The sequence below is a fragment of the Ciconia boyciana genome, chromosome 1 (assembly GCF_034638445.1).
Source record: "Ciconia boyciana chromosome 1, ASM3463844v1, whole genome shotgun sequence".
Classification (NCBI taxonomy): Eukaryota; Metazoa; Chordata; class Aves; order Ciconiiformes; family Ciconiidae; genus Ciconia; species Ciconia boyciana.
Window position 1 is genome coordinate 11046448 of NC_132934.1, and position 24266 is coordinate 11070713.

Sequence of the window (24266 nt, forward strand, 5' to 3'; positions counted from 1 at the left end):
CCTTTGTTTCCCTCTTCTACCAAAATATAAAATTGGATTTCCTCAAAATTAATGTGAGCAGGGAGGGAGAGGAAATACAGACACTGAACTAGACGTCAACTTCTGGGCTTGTGTCTGGCTCACTAGATAGTCTAAAATAAATCATAACTTCTCCAGTTATATTTTGATTATTCCACAGAATGCTGTAATGGTTCTTAGCTTTTTCCTATGAGCATTGTGAATTAAAGTCTGAGCAGAACTTTGACATCCTGAAATGAGCAAACTGTCTTAATGCAACACATTATCATCTGCGTAGGACAGGAGAAAGAATGGTGGAGTCTGGAGAAAGAGTGATCTTTTAGAAAACATAAATTAGGTCTGCAGAAACTGAGTAGAATTTATGATAAATGGCCTAGATCAGAAGGAAAAACTAAAGAGAGAGATAAATATTATTTATTCCCACCTCATCTGTTGCTGCACCAGATTCTCTGGGGTTTTTTTGCATCTGAACTCTGTAGATTAGCCCGATGTTTACTTATATCTGACATGACATTTGCATAAATTTACAAAGGGCTCCATTTTACTGATGACACTTGTAAATCTCACCAGGTAAATGTGAGATTAAAGTCAGATACTGCTTATCTATCTATCTAGTGGATCTGTGCACAGAGTGATAAACTATCAGCCGTGAACGCTGATATAATTTATTCTTGTAACAATGACTGTAAAAGGGATAGAAAATGGCAAATTTATAATGCATTCTTGTCACATAGATTGTAATGAGAATAGAAAATATCACGAACTTAATTTGTTCTGGTGAAAATTGTCAAACTGTAATGGGAACAGAAGATAGCACAAAAAATGTACCAATTCTCTGCGCTTCCTAAAATACAATCTCACTGTTGCCCTCAAATAACATTTTCCAGGTTCCCTTGGTCTGCTCCATTGTACAGAGTTTTTTTGTTCACTTAGCCATCTCTGAGTGTCTGATTAGAAATACGCACAGTTTATAAAAATGTAATGTGGTCGTGCAGTTTTTTCACAAGAATACATTTTAGAAATATTTCATGCCTTTCATCATTGTAAAGATAACGTAAGATGATGACACTTGCCAGCTAAACGTGGAGAGTTTAAACCAAATAGAACCAATCTGGGTCAGCTTGAGAAGGGTTGTGGGTGGTTTTGGGCAGCAAATATAAACTGCATTCACATTGTTGAGTGGCATTTAAGAAAAGTATCCTGAGTTTTAAGTACTGCATGATATTCAATATGACTTTTAATACTTTTTAGAACGTCAATCGAGTCTTTTTTTTACTTACAGTCTTTTTATTCAGACCGGGTAGGACATATTTCTTACCTCAAATAATTCTGGAAACTCAGTGAGTTTATTTCTTAATTGGTTGCACAAAAAGCTCTATCAAGCATAGATGCTTCGGATAGTCCTTTTGACAAAATGGATTCATTTTCCGACATACTGATTAAAACTGATTCATATTAAGAAGAAGCTCCTAAAAATTAAATTTGGAGATCAGTTTTCCACCCCATGCTTTGGCAGACAGTAAGCTTTTACAACAGAATCACAATGACATGTTTTTCAAATGAAACTAGCAAACATACAACTGCCTAGGGGGTTCATCAGGTGTTAGAGGAGCTCTAAAAGCAGATTAGCCAGTCCTACAGATATGTATTTTTCTTGAAGTGTATTGTTACCGTACTTACTGTTGTTATATAACACAAATTACTTATCGAAGCATGAAGGCTTAGCAGACAGAGCAGCACTCCTTTCCCCCTTTTTAAAATAAGCATTTTTCTGAGAACGATCTTTATTGATGGAGTGAGAGTAAGGGTGTTGTTTGTTAACTTGGAGCTGCCCAAGGTCCTCTGGGTTTTATTGTGCTTCATTCTCCAGCAGTTGGGTTTCCCAGTTCTTTTCAGTGATATCTGTTTGTGAACATTCATCCTGTCAAGCCTTGTACTGTGGTACAGTCTGTTTTCCCCAACTTTTGTAATTATTGATTTTTTCTATTTTATTCAGATTTTTTTTAAACTCAGACCATTTGCTACTTTTGTTTGTGCATGTGCTTGTTAAATCAGTTCATTGGATTTGTTGATTTAAGTCAGTGAATCCTTTTACATAAAACCAGACAAAAACAGACTTAGTTCTTCTCTGGCTTCTGTTCAGCATAATTTATTCTGCAATTACATAGATAAATTTTTGTCCTAAAGTACTCAATGTTGTTGCAGATGTGGCTTTTTTTTCCTACTGGCTTGATCACCAACACCAATGAAATTCATTAATGATTATTGATAGCAATACTTTTTTTATAAGTAATTTCTAAGGAATGTTTTGGTACTACTATACAGCCTACTTATTGAAAAATATCAACAAATTAGTTTTGTAAGATGCAATGCCCAGTGAAGATTTATTGGACAAATACTCCATTAGAAAGAGAGAACTGAAAAGAGCTAGTAATTTCTGAGCTCTCTACAGTTTAACTATAATACATTATAGTTGTAGTGTACATTTTTTAACTATGATGGAAAAGTAGCTAATGAAGCATTGAAGTTTAATGTTTTTTCTAAGTATCAATGGTGCATAATCGGGGAGATTTAAGCAAAACAATGGTAAATACCATGATAAAATTAATCTGTCAGATTTGTTATACAGGTAGATATTCAGCCAACAATAAGATCTCCTAAACAAACTCATGAGTGGTGAATTTTATGAATCTAGCTAGGCATTTTGGGTTATGTTTTAACTTCCCAAACATGATTATGGAATGAATAGTCAGTTGAAATAGTTATTTGCACATTTTTTATTTTTTTTTACAGATACCAGTGTAATTTAAAGACTTTTGTGTTGGAATTACTGCTTTAACTGTATTTTAATTGTATTTAAACAGAAAAAAAAGTAAATTTATACTGCAAAATATCTGAAAACACAGCAGTAAAAATTCAAGCTTTTAAAAAAAATCTGCTTAGTTGTCTTTGCAGGATAATTAGAATGATTGTATCCAAGTGCCATCTTTAAATAAAAAATATTATTTCTGAAGTACTGGATTTATATTAAATGCAGATTATTGGAGGACATAATTGTAACTGCTTTGATGCACAAAAATTCAATTCTGCACACTGGAAACTGCTTCCAGTTCTGCCCTTGAAGAAAGATGTGAACTTTCCACTTCATTGCCTAGAGATGTTTTTTTTGAAGAGAGCTCCATAAATGGTTCATTTTACAAGCACACTGTATATTATTCTAGTGTCAAAGGCTTGGGAATTGATTACATAGACTATAATATAGATATGATAATTTCTGTTATGTTTTAGAATGAAATTTGAATTCTCTGTGCCATACATCTGGAGTTATGATCTCTGTAATACACTCTTCATGCGTTTATGTCTGCAGCTCTCCGTAACCCATATTACAAAGGCTCTTACTGTCTGTGGTTATTTAAAATTTCTACCAATATATAGCATAATTGATTTCTTTTTATTCAGGCAGATGCCTATTTTACCAAAAAGGTTACTTTGATATTTATTTTTTTTAATTGGCTTACATGATATATATGATTAAAAAAAAAATAGAATGTAGATGAGAATTCCTAATTTAAACTATATAGTTGCCTAAAAATATGAGTAAGTTTCTGTTCCAAAGATATCTTTCTTTAAAAAAAACAACAGACCAAACATGTAAAAAAATTATATCCTGGTTTTATAAATTGTGAATTAAGGTGACAATAAACTAGCTAAGTTGTTCAAGTGCCACAAATCCAAGAACTAAACAATTATTTTGAATGGTTTTACCAAAAGGCTGTGGTGTTTTCTGGACATTGCAGTAATTTTAGAAAAATAAGGAGATTTAGAGATAACCAGCAAAGTCTGTTCCACTTATTTTTTTGTAAAATGTTATTATTTCATTATTTTCGGACCATTTCTTATATGAATATCCTGAGGAGAGTGGAGAGGTTATAAGTAGCAGAGAAAACTGTTGATCTGTCTCTGAAGAAGAATCAAATTACATAAAAATGCATGTAAAATTTTGTCTCAGGATTTTTACCCAGAACAGTGGAAGTGCTGTCTGCATAAGACCCTCAGTTTGGTTTAATCACCTGCATTCCATTGGCTGAATTTGGACTGTCATAGCCTAAGAACAGAGATGAACACTTTTTTTTTCATTAACAATCTTTTTTGCAGAAAAAAATGAGTTTTGTGTGTTTGTTTATGACATGCCTAACTTTTCTTGCCTTTTCATGCCTTTTCTTGTTCAGCTTCCCTTCTGTCTCCTTTTTTTCTTTTTTCTTTTTTTTTTTCTCCCACATGACTAGAAAGAGAGGAAAGAGAAGGGGAGAAGAAAGAAAGTAATACAAAACTTATGAAGGAAGAAGTTAGGGGTTTTGTTTTTTTGTTTTTTTGTTGTTTTTTTTTTTTTTACTTTTGACTTTTCATCAAACAACTGAGAGCTATTGACTTCTTTGTCATTTTTATCTCCAGATGTTTGTTCTTGACTTAATGGGGAACCTACAATTAAATTAATTAGAAGCTGACATTAGTATCACTCATCCTGGAAGACTGCATCATGTTATGTTATGTTGTCTATGATGTAATTAACAATTAACTTTGAAGATTGAGAAGTTCTTCCTCCATGAATTTGCATCTCTTTCTAAAAGAAATGCTGAAAGGTTGAGAATAGAAACCTCTTGGTGAAACTAGATGGATTTTGGCATTAAAGGATCAAATCTGTTGAGAATAATGGCCCCTTCTGGCCATAAGAATCTGTGAATATATTGAGTGAGTTTGGCTTTCTACAGTGTTCTGCATACATATGTGTGCATGCAAATGTCCATCTGTGTATCACTCATACATGTATGAGTGTCAGATTATGGATTTGCCCTTTTCATGAAAAATTTAGTAACTTAGAGCAATTGGTTGAAGATGTGTGGAGGGATCCTCTGTCTTCTCATGAAGGGGAAACTCTGAATCATCTTAACTAGCTAAGTAATTGTGTAATTAGTATTAAAGCTGAGCTAACATAGTTGCTTTGAGAGAATTCTTTATTCTTCTGGAGATAGGAAAAAATAGTCAAAGAGCAACTAAGGACTGCAGGGAGATCGTTTCGGGGGCACTTTATTTTTTGCTGTCTGTGTAGATTTTTTTTCCCACTTCATAATCATTAAAGCAGTACTGTGTATTTTGAGACATGTGAAAAACTGAATTTTACAAGGTTAAAACAAATAGTCTTCAAGGATTTAATGTAGCATTCCAGGAGATTGGAAACATTTGCTTTTATTGTTTAGAAATAATTGTGGAGTTCTGATTAAAACTTATTCAGTCTTACAGAAACAAATATTTCATAATAAAATACAACTTTTAAAAAGCTCCATTTTATGAATGCACTCTTGGACTCTATGAATGATTATACTTTGAGGTTTTACTCTGACTACGAATCTTTGGCATGAGGTAACAGCATAATCCATGTGTCTATTAGCTGGCATTGCAAGTCCATTGGGAAACTGAGTACTCTTACCATAGTTCAACTCAATATTTTGGGGTCTTACCCTTACTTACTTCCAGGGAGCTGCCACTGATTTATAACACTAACGAGACAGAAAACTTATGTTCCCTCATTTCACTGGCTTTGATTTGTTTTGTGGTTTTTTTGTTCCCTAGCAGTTAAAACCTGTCTTTTCCTCTTACATTTAATGTTTATATTGAGAGTTAGCAGTACATTTGTTTTGGGCAGACCTACATGGGTTTAGATTATTTGGTATTTTCTTTGCATAATTGTACTCATGGTGTCTCCTGAAAATAAACTCGAACTTATTATGTATGATTGCTGGAGTATATATGATTTATTTGCACATTAAATGCCAAGAAAACATCTGCTTTAAGTCATACTGTAGCATCACAGTATGTTATGCTTTTAAACAGATTGCCAGCATGTTTCTGTAAGAAATATTGAGAAGAAATTTTAATGAATATTGGCCTGAAGTTTTCCAAGAAAAATGTTTTATTTTTAGTCCTTCGTGTACATATTTGCCAAATTATGGAAGTACACAGCATGCTCCCCTTTTTTGAGTTACAATGTTTGACAGGATTATCTTGCTGACTAAAAGGCATATTCCTTTTTAAGACAATCTTTCCAGTATTTCCTATTGTGTGGCTGTAGAAGGGCAAAATTGTAGGCAGGAAAGTGCAAGGTAAAATCAATGAGCAGGACATGCAGGAAAGATTAGTATTAGTTAAATTGTGTCTACCACCGTCTTCTTGAGATATAATCAGCATAAATCTCAAAGGACGCAGAAGTCAAGACACTGAAAAAGCTTGGTTTTCCCCTTTTGCACCTGCACCTTATCTCTCCCTTTGCCTTTCCCTGGACTTTGGACTGCGTTGCCTTGAAGCTTGGGAATTTGCCTCTTATCAGTGAAAATGGCCACACCTAATGATAAAGTGTTATTCTGACCCATATGTTGCAAAACCAGCCAGTGTTTTTGTAGGAGATGGCAGCTGTGACTATTTCTGTGCGCCTGTGCTCTGCCATCTCTTCACACTGCCCTTGTCATGATCTTAAAGCAGGGAGGTCAGTACAGTTTTCACCTCCTCAGTTTGGGTATTTCAGAGAGATGTCCATTGGGAAGAGCTCAAGAGGTTGCTGGAAAGTGTATGTGCTTCTCAGCACGTATTGTATCACACAAATGTAATGGTACAATATTTATTTCCTTTGTTTGCTTTATTATCTCTTTACTGCCATGGCAGCTGCCAGTATATCAGGAATTGGTTATATGCAACCTTCTTACTGTATTTATAGTTAATGATTAATATAATTTTCCAAAGCTAGGTAACTTATTTTCCTTCACTTTCTTTGCTGGACCTGTGCTCTCTTCCTTGAGAACAGTCCATTTCCTTGACTATGAATTATTCCCCAGTCTTTTTGTCTGCTTGTTTCTTTGCCTTTCCCCCTCATTTTCAGGCACCTAAAGGATTCATATATCAGTCGCATAAGACAGAGAGCAAACATACATAAATCATTATTAAATGATAATAAACTCAAATCATAAAACCAAGTTACAATAAACATAAGTGATGAAACAGATATGCACACTGTGGTTCTGATTAAAGTAAGTTTCAAACAGAAGAGATTAACTGAAAAATGCAAGTCAGTGGAAGTGTCTTTAGGTATTTAGAGCTTTCGAAAATCAGACCATTTATTTAGGTATCAGATTACAGATTTAGGACCTTACTTCAGGCTATCATTTTATGAAAAGTTTATCTTTGGACTTTAGGGTAGGGTCTCAGCACATCTCAAATTGATCTTTGAAGTGAGATTTGTCTGCAGCATAGTTTGCTGCAGGCTCTCTCCCTAATCAGGAATAGATACAGTAGTCAGCCCACCAATGCTGTTCGTATCTGGAGGTAATGTCCCCTAGCCTGGTGAGTCAGTTTGAGTAGCCAGGGTCAAAACTTTAGCTCTTCAGTTGAGTTTAAAATTTAGGTGAGATGAGACTGGATGGAGCTAGGATTAAAAAAAAATGCTTCCTAGGAGTAAAAAAGTTTGCTTCTATTCTTTAAGGAAGTATTTTCATCCTCCATAGCATTTAACTTGGAGTGTAGATCAGCCACTTCCATGTATGTGAAATAGCATGCAGATCCCTCTCTGTAAAAAGGACTGTTCATGCAGTAATAGACTAAATATGAGCAAAAGGCAGACACATTTCAATCTGTTTTAGCAGATATTATTGTTTTTGCAACGCATATTGTTGAAATTAACTACACATGTTAGTTTTAGGATTTTCTGGTTTGCAAGAGCAAACAAAATGCAAAATGACTTTTCAGAATGATCATGTATATCTGTTGTCTCTGTATTTCTATTGGGGATGACCAAAATAAAAAATATTTCACAGAGAATGGTTGAGTTGTTTATTAATATGATCCATTAAGGTTCAGATAAAAAGGTTGTATTTGTAGTTTATCATCAAATATAGATTCTGAGATGTGATAAAGATCCACTGAGCACTAGAAACTTGAAACGTTAAGAATAGTTCTCCTTTTTACTACAGAATTAATCTCATCTCGTTCCATAGCTAAGCCCTAGTTTGAGAACAAAAATGATTTTTCTCTAGACTCTCCATAAAAGGTCAACATTGAACACAGGACTGAATAGACCATGAACTCTTCAGGGGATGGAAATGTTTGTTGTTTTAGTGCCATCCGTGACACTAGACATTTTGTCAGTTCAGAACAAATAATAGCAACAATGGGATGGGAATACTCACGCTCTCTGCTGACCAGTTGTGTGGAGAATTCAGCTACTAGAAGGCATAGAAAACAGTTATTTTTTGAGACTGTTATAATAAAGAGTACAAAGGGCTACTCAACATCTACATATAGACAAGAAGGATTACAATAACCTAACATTTTTAAAGCTCAGAGTAAACTAGTTGGTAAATATCCAGTTATTAAAAACTGTCTTTTACTATAAACCTATTACTTCAGACACTAACACAACCTCTGACTTATTTGGTCTGTATGATCTGAATGGAATAACTACAGTAACACTATCAAAGCAAGTTAAGAATCATGTAAATGGAGGTCATATACTGCTATTTAATTAATCCACAACAGCATGTTCATTTGTCATGGATGCAAGTAAATTGAAATTGTTTTAGTCATCTAGTTGGGAATCTCCTTAAAAGAATCTGTGAAAGAGAATGTCATTGCAACTGTCATCTGACTATGATTGTCAGATATGTGCTGAAATATGTTTATGAATGTAATTATTATCTTCTTATCCTGGAATTAAATACTGAATCTCCAGTGTCTTTTGTGAGTGGAAAGTGAGATACCAAAATAATATTGAAAACATGCTGGGATGGACTTGTGGATTGGAAGACTGCTTAATGTAAAGATGGTATTGTCATTAATGTGTAAGGACAGAAAGCTCTCCACATCTGATTTTCATGCATATTTTGTTGTACAAGTCAATATTCAAAAATATCTTAAAGACTTAAAAAAACAAAAAGAAGATGAAAAGGAAATCTAGTTCATGTTTGTTTGATTGGCTTCTTGGTTTCTAAAAATTGTATTATCTTTTAAGGCAATATCATGAATACCTGTGACTACCAATATAGCTTGCACTATTGATCATGCATAGTTTCCTGCCAGAGAAGGAAACTGTGGTGTGAGTAAGGATAGATCTGATTCCCCTATGAATCCTCTTACCTTTTAAGGAGTTCATCATAGTGAAAGAAGGATACACTGACTTGGGGTGATAGGGATGGGTTCCTTCTTTGACTGGAGGACAGCAGTTAACTGCAGAAGCACTCTGAAAAAAACTTGGAATATTACACTTTAGCAGAAAACCCAATACCCAAAACTAAATGCCACTCCACTTATCTAACTCTTAAGATGTTAATATTGGAAATAATACAAAAATAAATAGATGGTAGTATGTATTCTAAAAGAAAGCCATAGTATAGAGTCTGTAAAGTTTGTATGTAAAGGTAAAAACATAAGTATGTACATAAGGTAGACACTCTCCATTTGAACTAAAGAAATCAATAGTAGGATACATATTTTAATGAATCTTTGGTAGAGATGGAAAATCAAGAGGATATTTATTATAGGAGAAACTTCTTTAACCCTCCCTTGATAAAACATTGACTATTAACAGGCTTTCCTAAATTCAATTTTATAGATTCACTAATTAAAACGTTCAACCCATAGGCTTATAGAGTATCATTCCGTGTGAATTAGAGGTTAGTATTATTACAAATTTATATTGTGATAGCATCTGGAGGTCTTTCATTGTTATTGTGACAGACACTGCAAGTATGATATATAATTGTCTAAAGGAGCTACAGTCTCAGAATCTTTTCCTTGCACAGTTGTAAAAAAGGTTTATACCGTTTCAGATAATGTTTGTGGATTTTCATTGTAATCTAGAATTTCTCAAAGTGTACACAGATCTTAATCATCCCAATTCCACTGAAGTACTTGAGGCTCTTCCATTGACTTATTCAGCCTTTGGATGATGCCCATATCCAATTTGTTGTTTTTTCCTTCATTGGGGTTGGTTTTGCCATGGTAACAAAAGAAGTGGTCACCAGAGGCAGTAAAATGCTTGATGCGAATTTCTCTGTGTGAGTAAGACTGAGGAGGAAGACTCATTCCTTTGTTGTGTACCCCTACAGCTAAACCTGTCAATACAAAGGAGGACTTGGTCATCTTGTTACAACAGTGCATGAAAAAAACCAGCAATCCCATGACAGTGCAGTTAGATGCAGAGTAAAAGCAAGTACAGTAATGTTCCCCCTCCACAATAAAAAAGCAGTTATTTTTCAACAGCTTTACTTCTTTTGCATCTATGATGATGTATACACTAGTGATACACATTTGTGTGCATTGACAGCATAATTCTAAGCCTCTAAGGGCCTTCAGCAAAATAACTAAAGGAAATTAAAGTATACACAGACACTATGCACATAAAAATCCCATTATCTATCAAATTTAATTACTAAAATAAAAATTCTCAAACGACAGAGCAGTTGCTAAAAAGACACAAAATTTGAACTTTTCTTGAAAGTGCTGGGATGTATCTTGAAGTAAGGTAAGGGCATACACATTTCAGAGTTGTCATCACTTGAGGAAGTAGGTCATCCTTGTGTTGTCATATTCTGTATTTCATCTGCTCATAATTGAGTGGAATATTCAGCAGTCCCAACCCTATTAAAATTAAGGACCAGATAATTCCTGACGCATGGGAGAAACACTGGTTCCTCTGAACTTTTCTGGTAATCTGCTGCAGTATTTACAACTCTCTTCCTTTAACACGTGTGGGAGAAAAAGAAGGGATCAGACCAGCCGACAAAGTTTTGTGAGTGCTTTAATCTTTTCGGGAGCCAAATCAAAACCTTAGGGCATTAGGGATAACTTGCTGATTGCTCTATCACTCTATAAAATAGACCTTTTTATTTAAGATTTTAGATTTTAGGTATTCTTTGAAACCTTCTGACTGAATAAAATGTTACAGTTTCTGGTGCCAGGATATTAGTTTTTAGCACATTCACAGAATCACATAATGGTTGCAGTTGAAAGGGACCTGTGAAGGTCATCAGGCTTTGTTTGGCAGGATAATAACAAAGTAGAGAAGAATTTCTTGGGATGTACCAACACTTTAGAAACATAGGTGGACTGTTTGGCACCTTTTTGAGCCCTTACGCTGTTGTTATCAGTCCAGCATCCAAGATGTGTTTATTCAGAAATTCAGAATCCCTGAAAGCTTCTGTTAGTGAGCAAACACAAACTTGAATGGAAGACATTAAGGATAAGGAAAAACGAAAAGGAGGGAAAGATCCAAACAGTGGTTGTGCATAGTCACTGCATTCAAGCTAAAGGCTCCAGAGCAGATTTTGGGGGCTAACTATGCACCAATGTACTGGTCAATGCTATGTCGTTGCCATTGTGCGTTCTCCCATATCTTTATTGTTTTCTTATTTGTTGCAGTTTCTTCCAGCTCAAAAATCAAGGTGATATTCACTAGGTCAGCTGTAGACATGAGTAAGTGGTCTCATCAGCTATGCTCTTGCCCTAGTCAATGGACACAAACAGGCACTTTTAAAGTGCCAGTCTTCTTATCTAATGTCCTGTGATAGGTGAGATTAACTGCCTTCTAAATGTTCCTGGTTTTCTCCATTGAAGATAAAAGTTACCAACCACAATTATAAATGTCTACACAATACACATCCACAGTTTAGTGGAAATCCTGCTTTCTCACCTGCTTAGGTAGCGCCTACCCCAGTGTTTTGAACAATGCTAAGCTACAAATAAGATTTAACAGCCTAAAGAATAAGTGTTCAGTTAGATCGCGCTGAATAATTGTACAGTAATTCCAATAAACTAGAATTTATGTGATTTGAGTGTCTTCTAATAGTCTGGAATGTTTCTTTCTCCCTCTAAAAGCACAAAATATATTGCCATTAAGAGATGCTGGAAGATGCTTAAAGCAACTGAAGGCAAAAAAAATCAAGAGGTAATTTTTAATGGATTTAATGACAGTTTTACTCCAAAACGTTTTATTCTAAAGATGGCAAGCTAAAACAGCCTTCAGAAATTTAAGATTTCTTTTATTAGAACTGCTTTATTTCCTTCAGTAATGATTAGAATTCCCATAATCTAAGACAGAATATTGTGGACTGCAGCCATAGAATAAAATAGATTTTACTTTTATTGCTGCCCATCAGACAGCAAGTAAAAAAAGTAAAGTGCTTTGCAGCAGCATGCAGAAATGGCAGCTCATCAAGCAGAATATATGCTAAGGTATCACAGCTCAGAACAAATACCAGCACTGTCAGTGGCAATGCCTTTTAACAGGCAAAGGTTAAGTATCATTTTGTTGGCATTTTTTTGTTCTAGGTTTCTGTTGCACTTCAAAGTTGACATAAAGAGTAGTAAGCTTGATTCTGCTCTTATTTTGATATTAGTTGTATCTTCCAACACAATGACCAAAGCCTTTTGAGACTTTTGTGTATATACCATCATTGAGCTGCATAAGCCTGGAGAGCAATCATAGTCTTCAATAGCTATGCATAGCAGTAGCCAGAAAGCATATAGCAAATATTTCTACTGATGCATACAGGAAAAACAGGTAAGAGTCTCTCACTCGTTTTTGCTATATTGGCTTCCCAGTGGCAACAGAAATAAATATATAAAATCAATTTTTTGTCATGTCAGTTCTTGTGACTTTAAAAGTATACACCAACAAGTCACATAAGCAGTGGTAACTGGGTACATACACAACTCTGCAATGAAAGCAGTTGAAAATAACTTATTTTATGTCATAGTTGTGGTGGCTTAAAAGTAAGAGCTTATCAATTAATGACAATAATCTGACATGCTGAGATAACTTGGTCTTCCTCAATCACATACTGAAAGCTTTTATTTGAGAAAGAGATGAATGCTGGTCTCTTTTTGCATTGTTCAGATAACAATCTCAGCTTGATTGCAACTTCAAACAAAAAAAAGGCATTCTCAAACTAAAAAAGTAATACCTTCCTCCTTCTGTTTACAAACTTGTTTATTCTGCAGAATTTTTTGCTGGTTTTTGTTTTAAGTTGATGCTTTACTTGTACCTGAACCAGCTTTTGTGGATTTCTGTGATCTCTCTTTGGTGGCTGAAAGATAGCTTGACATTTAATGTTGACTAAATGCTATGAATCTATTTAATGCTAATAATATAATGCATTCTGCTCATGAGTACTATTACAGGAATGCAGTTTGTAAAACTGGTAGGATTTCATGAATCATTGAGTGATGTTGTTGGCAATCACATCATATATTGAAATCAGCTGCGTTTCTCCATACCACCAGTCCTATTGTATCATACTCCAAACTGCAAATCACTAATGGCAAAGAAGGTCTTCTAGTTTCAAACGTAAATTTATCTATGGACAATTTATATCCATTTGGTTTGCAGCCAGTATACATTTCCTCCTATATAAGTCATATTTGTGGGATTCATTTCCCTAGGTTGAATTAGCCATGTTCTTCTAACCTCTTCTCTAAAAATCAGCCATCTGACTAAGCATTTGTTTGCACATCCTTTCTCCTCTTGAGGTGAAATCCAAAAATATGTTTAAGATCCTAAGTGACATTTTAGACAAAATTTATGTGTAATAAAATACTGGAAAACTGCCTGTGACCTCCACAGGCACACAGTATCTATGAAAACCTTTCTATATTTTCCTAATTCTGGACACCACAGAGGCTCAACTGTGGATCCTCTCTCTGCCAAGCTTAGGCAGTTACCTCCTGCCTAACACTCTTTGGACAGAGTGTGGGGTTTTTATTTTTTTTTTTTTGTATTTTTTTCTCCTGCCAGATCTGCAGTCTGATTTGGTGGTCATGCTCTGAATACTCTGTCATTCTGTGCGATGTTGGTGGTAACTGTTTTACATGTAAGTCTAGCAATTTAAATATTTCCCCTAAAGGTAGGAGATCTGAGTCCTCAGTCTGTGTGGGATTTGGATTTGTAGTTCACACATCCCAAAGAAATGCTCAGGCCACCCTTCCCATTCTAGATGGGAATGTAACCTTCCCTGTGTGCATCATTTTGTTCAGGCAATGTCTACCATATGCAGAGGGACTCAGCAAGGAAGATGAACAGACTTTAGGAGTACACAGCATGCAGATACATCTGAAGAACTGTTAATATTAATGTACTCACCACCCCAGTGAGTACAGTATTAATGTACTCACCACCCCTTGAATAGTGTCTGCTGACCAGGCAATCATCAGTCAGGTTAGGAAGCATCAACTTCTCCTGCTCCTTGGAACAGACCAACCAACCGTCGCTGTTGCTGAGTTGCTGCCATCCACTTCTGTGTATTTTTCTTTCAGTTTTATACCTCTTCATGTCAGTATTTTTCTTCTTTGAATTCTTCTCCCAATGACACTCTGTGGTTTTGCTCTTTTTAAATTTTTTTTTTAATTTTCTTACATCACCTGGCTTTCTCTCAAACACCTTCTCACATCTTAACAGCCTTTTTCTGAGTAAAACTGACTTGAGGACTCACAGTTGTGCTGCACCAACCTAGGCCTTTCGTCATAGATATCTGAACCTCTGGGCCAAGGGTTTCAAGAGTTCCTTCTCTCCTCTTTGCAAAAAGGGCCATTCTGTAACAAGCAGGACAAGGACCTCACAAGAGGAAGAGTGACTCCAGCCTCATGTTACAATATATGTCTCCAGGGCAGGAGGATCTGAAGGCTTCCAAAGCCTGAATACGAATCTACTTTAAAGTAACTAAACATAAGAAAAGTAACTAAAACTTCAGAAGAATGTAGGGTAATGTCCCTCTATAGGAGATATGTTTTCCCTACCTGGCAATTTCTTGACTCATCTCTACTAATTTGACTAATCATTTCACGGTGGCACAGGTTCAGTTATTGTTCTGGAATCCAGGTCTGTTCAACATGTAATAGTTTTAATTTTACCTGTAGAATAAATGATATTATCCGGGAAAAAAATACAAGGTTTACCTGATGCAGTCTTCCTCCAGTAAACCTATATTGCCCTTTAGTATATGGCCCTTTTCTTCATCACAAGGATCAATTCAACTTTCTTTCAAATTATTTTCTAAAACTTTGTAAACATTTGAATTGGACTGGCAGAGCTGTAGTTACCAGGAACACTTCCTCTACACATTAAATGAAAGTGGATGTGAGTTGAATGTGGGTAAGCTGTGTGTCGCTCAGTTTGGGTGGATTATGTCTATTTTATAGCTGCTTGATTTGGCTTTCTTATGCCAACACACCTTAATGAATACTATGGGACTATGATCATGCATTTCCACATCCAATATTATGATTTCTATTCTGTGTGCTCATTTCCTGTTGATATTTGCTTGTGTTCAATCTCACTATTATGAAAATTTGATATTAAAGCACATATTATGTGGACCATACCTTTAACTCTGAAGCAATTGTAACTGCACTGTGGTTATCTTTTTATCTGCAAGGATACCAAATATTTTGTTGATGGTTTAAATTTCCTTTGCAGAATTTGACATAGCTCAATCTTTGGAAATTCATCCCTCCTTTTTCTGATCTTCAGGATGGAGTTTGCTATGCTCATCAGATTGCTTTTCCTCGCTGGGTGGGCTATTTGGTTACTTTTTCTGTTATTTCATTAAGTGGCTTATTCATATGAGATCTTGGAAACATGCTGTACAAGTTTGCGAAAATAAAACCAAATCAATTAAAAATAAATATCCAAGGTAAAACTGTCTTAGAGTCTCAGAACAACTAGTTTATATTAGTATTTATGCCAGAGATGTCTTACTTTTAAATGTAAGTTTATTGTGTTTTCTAAGAAACGTACTCAACTCTATGCTTAGTAAAAAAGAAGGTGGCAAATTTGAGGAATAAGAAAAATATTTTAGTGACTGCCTGCATTGCTCCTCCCCCTGTTCTGTTTATGAGGTAACTGGGGAGAAAAAGCATGCTTTTCTTTTCATAGAAATATTCAGGTTTTTGTAATTAGCATATGGTTTTTGATAAAGATTCTGTTTTGCAATATGATCCTTTTAGATAGTGAAATCAGATAATAATTTTTCAGAGATTTATTTCTTAATGCTTTTTTCATTCGTAGGTTGGTTTTATGATTTTGTTTTACTGAGAGCCATGAGGAGGAAGAATTAGGAAGGGATAAAGATATGATCTAACCATGACAAAGGAAGTAGTTGGCTGGTATCTAAATGAAACTAAAGCACTTGCCTTCTGAAGTAACTTAGAAGTAACTTCCCATGTTTTATGGGAAGAAGCATTTGTTTTCACCTTCACAAATATATTAAGTCCTTTGAGTTACTTTCAGTTAGAGAAAAACTCTAGTTTACCAATTAGGGTTTGCCAAGAGTGGGTAATGTATTTATCAACATACTGCAATAAAAAGTCCTTGACTGGCAGAGAGATGGAATAGTTGACTTATTATTTTCAACTTGAAATTATCTAACATTGTGGTATGACAATACAAAAGCAAAGGAACTGAAATGCCTAAGCTCTTGCATGACAACTGAAAAATAGACATTCACAAGGAATGTTAGATCTATGCCCGTTTCATGATGACATTTGTTTATTATGAAACTGAGTGAGGGAACATTGTAACACAGCTACTTTGTTCTGTCCAGCAATATGGGGTTGTAAGGATTGCTGAAAACACAGGGAGAAAGCCATGGATTCAGAATATTAAAGCACACTGGTATCACTTGTGATGCCAATAATAGTGCCTACTGCCAATTCAGGAACCAAAGGGTGTGAAGAATTCTGTAAAGAACTAAGAAGATTTATCTAGTGAAGACTGCTGAAAGAAGATGATGTCCATTTCCCAAGTCCTAATAAATTTGGGTTGACAGGCTAACTGAAAAAATAGCCTTAGGGAAAAGCTTGCATTCAGGGCATGAGGTTAACTGAGGAAAAGACAAGTCTAAAACTGAGGCATATGACTTCATGGTACAGAATTTGATTTTACAGAGAGAAACTTTCTGACAGAGAATCAGGAGCTAGAGGGCTAGTGATATTAGATTTTTGTAGGCTCTTTTATGATCAAATATCCGCATGATTATAAAAACTTAGATTGGAATTTAAAACACATAGCTTGGGAGAAGTATTTGCCATGCCTATATAGCAACACTAAAAAATAAAGTGGTAAACAGATGCAGATATAACAAAAGTCCAAGCGGACAGTAGCAAGGTGCATTAAATCACTGTGTATCTGGACAATTCCAGGTCATTTCACTAGCATCACTTGCATCAGTATGGCAGGGAGGCAAGACTGGAACTTCCATCACTTGACAAGATTTAATGCAGTTTGCCAATTTGCTCATCATCACCTTCCTTTTCTCATGTTAATTGTCATTATTTTCCTTTTTAAGAGACTTGTTCTACTATGTGCTCAGCACAAAGCACAGTCCTTGAGTTGAAGAACTTTACTCCAGGGAAAAGAAACTGAATAAGGACAGTGAGCAAAGCTGAGAGGAAACAGTGGCTAGGTAGCTGGTTTGGTTTGTAAATGCTTAATACTATTACTAAAGTTGTTAAAGTTATTATAGGCAGTTCAATGAATTGAGTCTGTGAAGGATTAAATGAGAGAAGGGAAGTGAATTGATGAATCTGAGAAGGAGAAAGTTATGAGCAGTGAGTAGGCTGCAGCTGAAGAGGTACTAAATGGGATCTACATAACCAGCAGGGCTAGGAGAAGTAATAAGCGCCAAATGTAGATGTATAGAAAAGAAACAAACATAGAGACCCTAGAAACTGCATATGGATATATTATAAGGAAATAAATGGAATTTATGTCACAAACAAATGGTAGTGTGAGAAGAACGTGTGCATTTAATGTATAAATTAGCACGTTCTTTAAGAATATCTATATAGCACATACATGAAATTCAGCAAACTCTTGAACCACGGATTATTTCATGGCAGAAGCCACTAATTATGTTTTTATGAAATTAAAGATGGTTAAGGCTAGATTCTGAGAACCTTAATAACATTTATATATTGTCTCATTCTCGTGCCCCGTGCTGACAGAAGCTATATTAGCACAAATAATAATAGTATTATTTCTGCTTCCATTGTGAAATGAGTATTTGTCAGGCTGATTGAAGAAGGCAAAACCTGACCCCTTTTTAGTGGGTTTAAAAGCTTCTGGGCCCTCCAATGAATTTTATAAAAAAATTGATCTATTATAATTATCTAGTCAACTTTGTGTAGTGGTTGTTACAATCTTTATGAGAAAAGAATCAAGGATACTATGAAATGGGATCTTTTTTCTGTAGTCTACTTATGCTAAATGTTATCTAGTATATTTAGTCACTTACAGACTCCTGATAATACTAACATCATGATTTTCTGTGGGGCTAATTTGTTTCCTGGTGTATTACTTCTATTTTAAGTTTATAAAAGACGGTTCACTAAATACTTATGGCTTCCAATATTGTTTTCTAGGCAAAAAAAGTTGCTGCCCATAAAAAGGGAGGAAACTATAGTAAAAATTCCAGATAAACCCCTCTAACAGAAATATTTGCAAGAAAACTAAGTTATATTTTAAACACTTTTCAAAAAACAAGTAACTTTTATTTGTATTTCTTAATTAGTGCTTCCCAGACAAATGATGTGTAGTTGGAGCACTTTAAGTCCTATGGAGGAGGATAATACTCCCTGGAGGATTATGTTTTAAAGCTTTTTTCCACAGAAAAACTAAATCTAAATTATATTTAATAGTCTGATACAGAGCCACATTCAGTTTGGAGTTGCAAAGGGTATAGTAACTATTAGGGGCTTAATTGCATTTGGTGACAGCTGATTCAGTCGATAAACTGCATTTCTTGGGACAATATTGACAAATATTTGTAATAAATATTTATTTGTTATAAATATTCAATTACCAGGACTCACTAGTTTTGTCATTTTCTAGAAAAGTAGAATAATAAATACACAAGGCAATTGTTAGATGACCTGAATGATAATGCATGCATTCTTGCATTTCTTGTGCCTGAAACAAAATTTGTCAGACAAAAAAAAATATTTTATACATTAAATAGCCTATCCTTAGTTGCATTTCAACAAAATTAGCCCACATGTGCTTTACTTACTAAATTTTGTTTCACATGCAATTGTCATTTCATCTGCAACTCTTGTGATTCATATTTCATTCATTAGCTTAATCAGCTATTTTTTCAAAGGGGCAGGATCATAGTAGTGATTCAATTATTTTAAAAACAATTTAAAAACAAGAGAATTGTAAAGCCATTTAACAATGGGATTTGGATCTGAAGTATGGAGATAGACTTCACAAATTTGGGTTTTGGTAGATTTTAAATAATTCCAGAAAGTGTTTGAAACCAGCCAATCTCAAAATGTCTTGACTTCCAAACACACCAAACACACTGGACGTACCTACTGTGCATAGAAACTTTACTAAACACCAATGCGCTCAGAAATATCCTGGTTGGCATGTGGGAGCTGAGCACATAAGCTCCATCGTTAGAGATGAACAGAGAGATGCCTCACTTCTGGTTAACTATCTTGAAAAGCCATTTGGGGTCCTATCATGACCAACCGTTATCACTCTGTGGGAAATGCCATATCAATGACAATATGCTGGCATCACCAAGTGTTAAGTACTCTGCGTAGGAAAACCTGCCAGTGCATTTGTTGAAATTAGGCTCCTGCCCCTCTTTACACTGAAAAAGGCAAGTTACATGGAGTCAGAAGGAGAGCAGGGAGTCTGGTGCTTACGCCCCTGTCATTTGGGCTTTCTTTGCTGGCAAGGGCAGAGCTGGAGTTCCAGTCTCTGCTTTTGGTGTTACCTCATTTATTACTGTATTACTTGTTAATAGAAAATGCATGAATGTTTCTGGAGTTACACAGTTCTGCCAGATACCCCTTCTTCTGACTAAATGCCACATCTTCTGGGCAACTGATTATATACCATTGGATATTCTGAAATATTCAAGAGTATATAACTGATCAGTCATGCATACTGTCCTAATATTATCAGCAGTATTACCTATATAATTACTAATAGAACAATTTTGCTCCGTTTTTCACGTGCTTCATATTCAGTAGGTCACTAAGTTCTCCAAATCAGACAAATACAATAACTGAATTGCTGAGACCATCCATCGTCACAGTAAAAGGAGTTAAAAACAAGCATACAAAGATTTTAATGTACAGCATAGACCTATTATCCTCCAGTGAAGCTCATTTTGCACTAGCAAAGTAGAGCTGCATTATCTGTTCTAGTATCCAGAAGATTCTGGGCTTTTTCTTTCCTTTCAGTACTTTTCTGTGCTTAAAATTTCCTTTTGCTATTCTAAAGAAACTATACCCCAACTCCCACTGGAAACAGCCTGATTACTCCTCTCACATAGTAGCTAGGCAACTGGCAACAGGATCTTTTGCACAGATATAAGCATTTGCCCTTTTTTTCTGATTTTCTGGGAGGAAGAGTAAAAGGAGCCAGTGTGCAGCAGGGATTTAGCAGTATAGAGAGCAGGCAGGTAATCTTCCTTTTGGGTTACAGCCATATGAAATGTATACACTGATACATATATAAAAATTCAAGAGGGGAAGGTAACTTCTGAAGAGAAATACAAAGAGCCATGAGTCCTAGTTGGTCCCCTTTTACTCAGATTTACAAAATTAGAACTACTGATAGATTATAGAGGCTTTAGAAAACAATAGATGTTAGAAATATATAAGCAAACTTTGTACATAAAGGTCATCAATAATTTGGAACAATGTAATTGCTGTTAGTTTTCACAGTATATTTTTGTATTTGTTCAGCTTGGCTTTCTGGAACCTTTCATGCTTCATTTCTGTTAGAAGGGTGTTATGGATCTTCCTGCAAGAGCAGCAAACAAAGAAAATAACTTTTCAGTATACATAGCATTCAGATTAAAAGTATTCAACTGTATCAGTTGAAAACACCATATGATTTTACTGTTAAGTTTTCAAATAAGTAACTTCATATGTTTGTTGTATCACAGGTACAGGAATGGCTGTGCTTAAACTGCCAGACCCAACGGGCAATGTCAGGACAACTTGGGGATATGGGCAAGGTGCCACTTCCGAAAACAGGCCCTTCACAACCAGTATCCAAACCACCTGCTACTCCTCAAAAACAACCTATGCCTGCTGTCTCACATTCCCCTCAGAAGACTTCCACACCACCTACTCCAGCAGCAGCAAAACCAAAAGAAGAACCAGGCGTTCAGAAGGACGTTCCAAAACTTCAGCAGGGGAGACTGGAAAAAACATTGTCAGCTGATAAAATCCAACAAGGAATTCAAAAAGAAGATGCAAAACTTAAGCAGGGAAAACTTGTCAAGACACCCTCAGCTGATAAAATCCAACGTGTTTCTCAGAAGGAAGACCCAAGACTCCAGCAAACAAAACTGACAAAGACAGCCTCATCTGATAAAATTTTGCATGGAGTTCAGAAGGAGGATGCAAAATTTCAAGAGGCAAAACTGGCAAAAACATCCTCAGCTGATAAAATTTTGCATGGAATTCAGAAGGAAGAGATAAAACTTCAAGAGGCAAAATTGGCAAAGATACCCTCAGCTGACAAAATTTTACACGGAATTCAGAAAGAAGACCCAAAACTCCAACAGATGAAAATGGCAAAGGCACTATCAGCTGACAAAATCCAACCTGCAGCTCAGAAGGAAGATGCACAACTTCAGGAGGTCAAATTGTCAAAGGCAGTTTCAGTTGATAAAATCCAACATGGAATTCAGAAAGAAGATCCAAAACTTCAACATGACAAAATCATGAAAACATCATCAGTAGAGAAAATCCAACAGGAAGCTCAAAAAGAAGAATCAAAACTTCAGCAAGGGAAACTGTCAAAGACACTGTCAGCAGATAAAATTCCTGCAACAATAAGCTCAGACCAAAAGAAACCCCTAAGCACATTGGAAGAAGGTAAAAAAACTGTGCTCCCAGAAAAGCGTACACCACATCCAGAGGACAAAAAGGAACAAATTACAGCTGAGACTAAAGACCATGCTGCGGAACAGAAAGCAGAAATTGAAGCACCTTATAAGGGACTGCAAGCTAAGAAGCAGGAGGATGTTAAGAAAGAGGGTTTGACAACTGGGATTTCACAAATGGTTTTGAAAGCTGAAAAAGCTCAGGAAGAAGAAATTCCTGTTCGAATAGCACCTGTGCCAGGAACTGACCATGTGGAAGCAGTGAGAGAAAAAATAGTAAGTGGCTTCTGTCTCCCACCCCCCTTCTCCCTTGCTACCCATTAGAATCTGATCCTGACAGACCCTCTCCTTTGTGTCTTCCTGCTCTTGTTATTCTCTGTACGGGATGATTTTAAGTGATCAAATCAATGACTCCCGTTAAGTGAAAGTTTCACCAGTTAGTCCTATGCTCTACATGCAACTTTTCAATACTTCTTGCGTGATTTTTAATCTCAAGCAGTTAAGCATTTGAAACTAAGGCAAAGTTCCTGTTTAATCATTTTTCCAATATTTCTGATTTATTTACCTGCTTCTGTAGACTCCCTGGACTTGGAGCTTAATTGTTGAAATTGGAGTGTTTTCACAGTTCTTAATCCCAAAAGTGAATAATCTGTGATGGTAAGGTGTACAATGTTTTGCAATACCAATATATAATAAACATTTGAGGAATACATTGTGGTGCCTGAACATGGTATGTTAAAGTATGCAACCTTTACGTCTTTTTACTATTTCATTTGCTTATCTCATATGGACAAGTACTTTTAGGTAGGGGTCTTGGTGGGCTCTCAAGTCAGATGAATGGATGAGTTTATGACAGCATGTACTAGAGGTCTGCATTTCTTAAATAAATGTATTTGCTGGATGTGAAGTCACCACCAAGTCACTTCATCAGCTGAAGTGAGTAATATACACAGTTTTGAGAAATGAAAAAGGATGGGTTTTTATATATGCACCGCAAATTAGGTGCTGATTATTATGATATGAAAGTAGGAGTAGACTTAGGAAAAGTGTTTAACCTTTGCCAAAATTATGTTTTCAAATAATCCCAGTCACAAAGGTGAAGGGGGGGTTGTTTGTTTGTTTGTTTGTTTTTCTTCCTTGTGATAACCAAAATATTTGGACAGAAAAATATTCTGATTCAGAAATTGTGCTGTGGAAAATACTACTATTTTTAAAAACCAAGTTTCCTGTCTGAAATATATCTCCTATCAGATGTTGTGTTTCCTCCTCCTGATGGTATCAAGAGGTACGGTGTCCCCTGATTGTACTGAGGGAATCTCTGAATTATGCTCAGAGTACCATAGCCAGAAACCCTCCCTTCTGCAAGAAAGAAGAAGGGGATCTAAGAAAATCCTATATCAATTTGATTATCTTGTATCAAACATAAGACACTATTGCAGGACTTCTCAAGAACAGTAAGCTTAATTTTGTTAACAAAATGTAACTTCTGGGGATTTCTTTAAATTCATATCAGAAAACCTAAGAAGTAGACTTAGAATTTTGTTACTGTTGTTTAAAATTTGGGGTTTTTTTCTGTTGAAAAACATTTGTAAGGGAAAACTTTCATCACATGCTAGTCTCAGTCCTGTCTGGTCATTTTTATGTTCTATAAGGAGGTGAAAGCATATTATACTCTGGACAAATATAACATACATCTATTGGCTTTCCATCTCTGATAGCAACAGATTTTAATTGTAGATTACTTAGTGATTTGTAATGTGGTGCACACATATATTTCACTCTTATTTCACTTATATTTTACTTCCTCCCACTGTCTTCTAACTGAAATCAGGACTTCTTGCGTTATTACCATAAATAGGGATTATCTTTCTTTTGCTCTTGTTATCAGACTTTGAAGCACACTTAGCTGAAGTTTGTAAAGCAGAATTTTCATGAATAAAAAAACCCCCATACATATCTACTTCTAACTATTTTTGAAATTAGAACACTCTGAAATAAAAACCAGAATTGAATGAATGAAAAAGGAATAGTTATTTTTACACAAAAAGACTTTTTTTTTCCCCTTTTTTCCTCCTTTTTTGCTCTTTGGAAAAATCCTAAAAAAAAAAAAAAAAAAAAAAAGAAGCAGCTCAAATTGTTCAGAATTAAAAATAAAGCTGGTGGCTCACCTAGCTTGTATGTCATAAAAATAACTCTGTTTTATTTATTTATTTATTGAAGTATTTTAATGTTCTCCATGCTGTACATCAAACATTGCTAGATACAATTCTTCCCAAGAGAGCATGTGATGAAAGTGGA

At 35.4% G+C, this 24266-nt stretch overlaps 1 protein-coding gene across 1 annotated transcript in view; it reads left to right on the forward strand.

Annotated features, from left to right (window-relative positions):
* Window positions 1-24266, forward strand: part of PCLO (piccolo presynaptic cytomatrix protein) — a 384762-nt gene that overhangs the window by 155911 nt on the left and 204585 nt on the right. The window contains exons 4-5 of the mRNA XM_072866726.1: window positions 21021-21497; window positions 21573-22244. Of these exons, the coding sequence (XP_072722827.1) occupies window positions 21021-21497; window positions 21573-22244 (1149 nt within the window). The remainder of the gene's footprint in view (window positions 1-21020; window positions 21498-21572; window positions 22245-24266) is intronic.